This window comes from Prosopis cineraria, unplaced genomic scaffold (assembly GCF_029017545.1).
Source record: "Prosopis cineraria cultivar Desert tree isolate PC_DT_omini unplaced genomic scaffold, ASM2901754v1 PC6, whole genome shotgun sequence".
Taxonomy (NCBI): Eukaryota; Viridiplantae; Streptophyta; class Magnoliopsida; order Fabales; family Fabaceae; genus Prosopis; species Prosopis cineraria.
Window position 1 is genome coordinate 14,322,330 of NW_026555337.1, and position 6,364 is coordinate 14,328,693.

General features: G+C 34.2%; 1 protein-coding gene across 1 annotated transcript; it reads left to right on the forward strand.

Moving 5' to 3' along the window:
- The first annotated feature begins 118 nt into the window (after nucleotides 1-118).
- LOC129314352 (immune-associated nucleotide-binding protein 9-like) lies at nucleotides 119-6,071 on the forward strand. Its single transcript, XM_054957769.1, has 5 exons — nucleotides 119-377; nucleotides 483-760; nucleotides 3,274-3,438; nucleotides 3,522-3,656; nucleotides 5,672-6,071. The coding sequence occupies exons 1-5, from the start codon at nucleotides 146-148 to the stop codon at nucleotides 5,870-5,872; spliced, it is 1,011 nt and encodes a 336-aa protein (XP_054813744.1). The 5' UTR covers nucleotides 119-145; the 3' UTR covers nucleotides 5,873-6,071.
- The last annotated feature ends 293 nt before the right edge of the window (nucleotides 6,072-6,364 follow it).

Sequence of the window (6,364 nt, forward strand, 5' to 3'; positions counted from 1 at the left end):
AACATCGTTGACCTGTATTTGAGAGCGTTGTTGGTCTTCTTCTGCTAAAATTTTTGGAGTTTTACATGCTATCTTATATTCATATTTAATATATGTTGTAATATTATTTGATAATTTTTGTCATTAGGCAACTTGAATTTATATCATGGGTGGAAGTTCAATAGATGATGATTGGGAGCTCACTACCTCAACTAATGAGACCCGAACAATGGTCTTGGTTGGACGTACTGGCAATGGAAAAAGTGCAACAGGTAATAGCATTCTTGGAAGGAAGGCCTTCAAGTCAAGGGCAAGTTCATCTGCTGTAACAAGCACTTGTGAATTGCAGAAAGCTGTGCTAAGAGATGGTCAAACTGTTAATGTTATTGACACCCCAGGTAAAATACAGTAGCTCGTCTTATTTTGCTATTCTCTGTGGCCTTTGATTTTGCAATTTCACTGATTTTGTTATTTCTAAGCGTACCTGTGAACAAGCTTTGCAGGACTATTTGATTATGCTGTGGGATCTGACTTTGTTGGGAAGGAAATTGTAAAGTGCATTGATCTGGCCAAAGAAGGGATTCATGCCATCCTTGTAGTGTTCTCTGTCAGAACTCGCTTTTCCCAAGAAGAACAAGCTGCTCTTCGTAACTTGCAGACATTGTTTGGAAACAAAATAGTTGACTACATGGTTGTGGTCTTCACTGGAGGGGATGAACTAGAAGACAATGATGAAACTTTGGAAGATTACTTAGGTCGTGAGTGCCCAGAGCCTTTACAGGTTTGTTTGAGCATGATCTTTATATTAATTACTATTCTTACAAAGGACCTAAACCTTTAAAGTTTTCTTAAGCATTTTTATTTCCATGAATTGCTATTTTTTTTTCTTTTTTGTTTCTTTAGCCCATTGAATTGGCCCTCGTGATCTGTCCTCCTAGATGAGTTGCTGTGACTGGCTTTCTTTTGGTTAGGTTATTTTTCATTGCTCATATCTTCATCAAATACTATTGACTGTCAGTGCTTACTTAAGCTTCTTGTTTCTGCTGTATTGATTCCTCATCATCAAAAACATATTTTCTTATTTGCAAAAGAATGTACTATTGCACGTTGCTGTCCTTATTTATTGGTCCAGTAACCAATTTTATTTTCTCACTGATTTGCAATTTCAAGTATCATTCTCCATTATCCAATATGATTCTTTTGCATTGCCTCCAATCCTGTTATCTAAATTTGTAAGAAGTGCTCACAATTGACAATTTAGTGACAAAATGACTCCAAAGGAGCAGAATATGTGAATTGACAATCTCGTGTGTCTCTCAGGGTTAGCTCGGTCATGATTATAATGGGCTCCAAAGAAAATATTTTTAAAGGCTGTAGCACATGATTTTCAAAATTGAGAACCTCCATTAAATAAGGGGTGGAACATTGCAAAAAATGGATAAAACAAGGAGTAAAATGCTATGAAAGGAAATTAGTTAAGAGGTCAATGTGCAATTGACCCACCCAAAAAGATTATAGGCTCATTTGTTTAAGTTTAAAAATCAAGTGATTTTCTGTAAAGAAGTGGCTTTTTGTATAAGGATTTTATGAAAGATGGAAGTTATTTTTTGTTTGGTTACAATCTTAAAGAACTTTTTATTTGAAAATGCTTCTCAAAACAATTAGAGTTATTCAAAATAGCGTGTGAAACAATTTGAAATCTATTTTTTAAAATTTATATTTCACGAGCAAGAGTTTTTGCTAACTTAATTTTCTTCAACGTCCTTCTCTCTTTTGCATCCTGCAAAACTAGTAGAGTGCTAGCACAGCAGCCACTCAAAACCTATTATAAAAAAAATGATCATGCTAGAATTGAGAGAGAGGAGATAGGAATGGTTGTACAAGTCTAGAAGGACGTGTGTGAACTGCTGAATATACTAGGGCAGAAACTATGATGCACATATCCATTAGAGGAGAGGATCAGAATCGGATGTTTATTTTTGCTTTCTTCTATGTGTTCAGTTATAAGTTTTGTTCCTTTGGTGTAAATGAAGATAGGATTGTAGCAGTGTTTTATGTGATTAGGTCATGATTTATATTGGAGGCACTCCCTGATTTATTACAGCATTATTGTTTTAGATTGTTGCATTGATTCTCTAACAAAATGTCCACTTTTATTTCATTATTTCCTCTCAGCCATACCATCACTGTTATTTTGGTATCTTTTGCATCACATGAACCCTTGAAAGGGGTAGGTAGATTCTATTGCCATTTGATTGAAACTGTTAAGTTAGTTTAGTGTCATGGCCATGATTGTGTTGGTTCTTGCTTTTTGACTTGAAAGTAAAATACCTTTGAAATACTGTTGTTGATTCTCTATCAGGGTGTGATCAAAGAAATAGAGAGTTTTATGGATTAAAGGCATGACTCATGAGGGCTAATCTACAGGAATAAACTGTGCTCCATACAGTATTCTCGTTAGTTAAGATGGTCTAATATGGATTTGGAATCCCCAAGCAAAGAACCAAACAAGCGTACCAAACAAAATTATAATGTGAAGAAACTATTCTTTTTTAGAAGATTTAATTTAATTTTATGAGTACTTACCATAAAATGTTAACCTTCTAGTCCTGTCAAATAACTTCCTGTCATTGTCTCATTGGTGTCAGTATTATAAAATGTTAACCATCTAGTCCTGTCTCATTGGTGTCAATATTATAAACTGAAGATAACTGAGAGAATGAGAAGAAGAAACTGAACAAAAATATGTGGTTGTAGCTTGAAGACCAATACGCCAATACATGATACAAATAGTAGGAGACAAGATGCCATTCTCTCATTACCAAGAGTGATGCAGGCTGAAAAGAAAAATAAATGACTCAGATTTAGTTGAAAATGTCTCTTAAGTAAGTAAAACAAACATTTGAAAAATGAAAAAAGAATTAAGAAGAAAACAATAGTACAAACAACGGCAAGAAAATGTGGTAAAATAGGGTAACATAGCATGATAAAAAATGGGATGCTTTAGGCACATGACTTCCCTTTAAGCTGGAATTTAAATATTCAGCATTCCCAATTTAAATTTCTTCCCCTCAAAGTTGACTCAAGGAACACCTGTTGTTCTGTGAACACCTACTATGGGATGTCAACCTTTTAATTCTTGTTAAATCTCTTTATTGTCCTTTTTCTTGTTGGCTTCAGTAATATAACAATATATGGTTTTGCTTGAATATCTTGGAATGTAGGTGTATAGTTTGTCAAATTTATACCATGTGAAACTTTGTTAACCTTAAAGTCAATTTTAAATTTCTGTAGGAAATTCTTGTTTTGTGTAAAAACCGGTATGTGCTTTTTGATAACAAGACCAAGGATGAAAAAAAGCAGTTTGAACAAGTTCAGCGGCTTCTTTCTCTTGTAAACATGGTCATTGCACAAAATGGTGGACAACCTTATATGGATGAGTTATTCACTGAGTTGAAGGTGAATGTTTCTGCAAATTTTTGTCAATCTTCTTTACTTGGTCTTTGAATATATTATATTAATGAATTTGCAATTGTCTGCAGAAAGGAGCAAGGAGGCTTCATTACCAACAATTAGAGGTCGAGACCTTAAAAGGATATTCAAAAAGTGAGATCAAGGAGATCAAGGAACAGATGCATCGTACTTATGATGAACAGCTAAAACGAATTACTGATATGGTACCTTCCAAGTCCTTGCGCCTCACACATATTTTTCCTTGTCATTTATTGTTTTTGTATTAAAAAAATATTGTATATATTCATTATTTGAGAATGATGACAATCTGCAAAGACACTCTGTTCTCCCTGAAATGATTGTCATATGAATGGAAATTCTATTAGCTTTCACCATATTCTTGTGAAAGGTGAACACAAACACTAGCTTGTGATGTAGGATGGTTTAATTGAGGCATTTTTGTTGCTATTGGTCATCAGAGAGAATTCTTATAATTATATGATGATTCAGAATATATTTCTGCGTGTTTGTGTGTGAGAATTTAAGTAGATAGTTGCACTATTTGGTTACCCCATGCACTCAGATGGTATTCTCTTGATCTCATCAGTATTCCTTATAAAAGAAATATACATTGTTATTAGTGGGGGAATAACATATCGTCTCTTGAATAATGTAATTATAAGTTACATTACATAAACTCTAAAATTAAACACTACCCTCATAAAAAATTTGGCCATAAAACAAACTTTAGCAATCACAAAATGTGGAAATATGACCAACATCTATGAACCTGGTGAATGTTGCATCATACCTTACTCTTACCCTTCTTTTTCTCAAATCTCTCTTGATTAAGGTGTCACATGAGATTCTTGTGGATTCTCAATGTTAGTTGAAGTGGTGTATAAGTTTAGAGAGTTAAGTGTGGCAAAAATTGCCATAATCGAGATATAATTATACTATAGTTTAGGAGACTATATGTGGTTTTCCTATTATTTTTTTCTTGAATCAAAGATTTGCTGCGGCAGCCTTCCTTGCCCCGCATCTGAAAGGATTTGATTTTGAAAACATGACATGCCTCTGATTGTTCGGCTTAGAAACTTTGACCCAAATATTGGTCTCCGCTGGTGAAAATAAAATCTTTTTATATCATGTTTTGTTGATTCAAACGCATCAAAGTGGGCAAAGATTGCTGACGGAGAGTAGAGTTATGATTTAGGATTTGATGAGGAATTTGAGTAAATGCATTTTTGAACAAAGGATTTTATTTTCGCATGGCATTCTAATTGCAATAGGGTGCCGAGTATTTGTAGTTGAGTGTCATGAGGAAATTGGTATTTCTCATGGCATTTCATATGGATTGCACGATGCCATTATCAACAATAAACTCTTTAGATGTATCATTCACTCATAAATCTCTTTTGATAATTTCCTTAAGTATCCTTCATGGTGTTTCATAATTAATATCTTGTCAAAACAGAAAGTAAATGGATTTTTATGACAAATTGATGTAGATATAGCCTGAGAAATTTTCTTTTCTGTTATCTATGTTCTTGTTCGATATAAGATAATCATGAAATCCCAGTCTTGAAAATATTCTAGCATGCTTAGCCTCTGGAGTAGTTTTAGTGTCCATGTAATTTTCATTGCAGACCTTAGCTACTAAGCAAGGAATGTCTAAGGTTTTTGATTGAACTTGATCCCTGTTTAACTCTGATCTGATTTTCTGGCAGGGCAATCGCCAACATCTTTAGTGATTGTCGGCTATTACTTTGTATTCTTTTACTAATTCGTTTGGACAAACGTACTGCAAATGCTATGTTTTAGGTTGACTCCTACCTTTGTGGACAATTATGTGAAAATTCTGTGTGTTTTGTGCCCCACATGTACATAAATTTAATGGCTCAAATTTGATTCAATTATATGGGGACTATGGGTTAGATTTGGACGGTTTCATGCATGCATTATTTCTAAGCCAGAAATTGGAAGGACATGGGACGGGGCAAAAGGCGGGGGGGCTGAGTATCATGATGTTTAATGTTTTTCAAGCCGATCTGGTTAATCAAATTGGTCATAATTAAATTAATATTTTTAGCTTTATAACTGAAAATATGAGAAGAAGATTAAAAGGATTGGTTTTTATTGGTTTCTGATTGATGTTTAAAGGTTTTGGTTTCTTGGTTTGCCTTGAATTGGCCAGTTCAGTGCAAGTTTAAGTGATGTACTCTTTTATTTCATAAAGGTTGAGACGAAGTTGAAGGAAGCAACTGCTAGGCTTGAGCAACAATTGGCTGAGGAGCAAGCTGCGAGGCTTAAGGCAGAGGAGATTGCATTTTTAGCTCAAAAGAGATCAGATGATGAAATTCGGAAACTTCGGGAAAATCTGGAGATGGCGCATGAAGAACTCCGTAAACGAGGCGAAAGCCGTTGCGCCATTCTGTGAGGGCTCCTCTTCATTACTTTGGAAGAGTTATTATTGTTTATATATCCCATCAACATGACTAACTCTCTCATGTAAATGTCTTCGTTATGCAAAAACGTCTTCATTATTTGCGGAGGGTACCATTTTATTTGAAGAGACAAATTCTATTGACTTACCTGGAAAGACGTGTTGGCATGGTAATGTTAATTTTTTTTTTTTTAACTTTATACTTGGTTATATTTGGGCCATCTTACATCACTTTGATATTGAAAGGAGTTTTAGAATAGTAAAGTGTTGGAGGGTTTGATTTGCCAATGGCTTTTATTTACCTTATATAATTTTGTATAGGTTATCTATATTCTTTTTATTTGAAAAGATGGATTGCGCTTTCTAATGAGTTCGATTAAAAAGAATGAATGCCAGCCAAATTAAAAGTGACTCTTTGAAAGGCATTTTTTACATTTAAATATAGGGTAAATATGTAAATTTGGCCTTCAACTATTTTTTTCACCG

Coding starts and splice junctions, on each gene's coding strand:
- LOC129314352 (XM_054957769.1), top strand. CDS start 146: ATGGGTGGAAGTTCAATAGATGATGATTGGGAGCTCACTACCTCAACT. Junction 761..3,273: donor AGTGCCCAGAGCCTTTACAG/GTTTGTTTGAGC, acceptor AAATTTCTGTAG/GAAATTCTTGTTTTGTGTAA. Junction 3,439..3,521: donor AGTTATTCACTGAGTTGAAG/GTGAATGTTTCT, acceptor AATTGTCTGCAG/AAAGGAGCAAGGAGGCTTCA.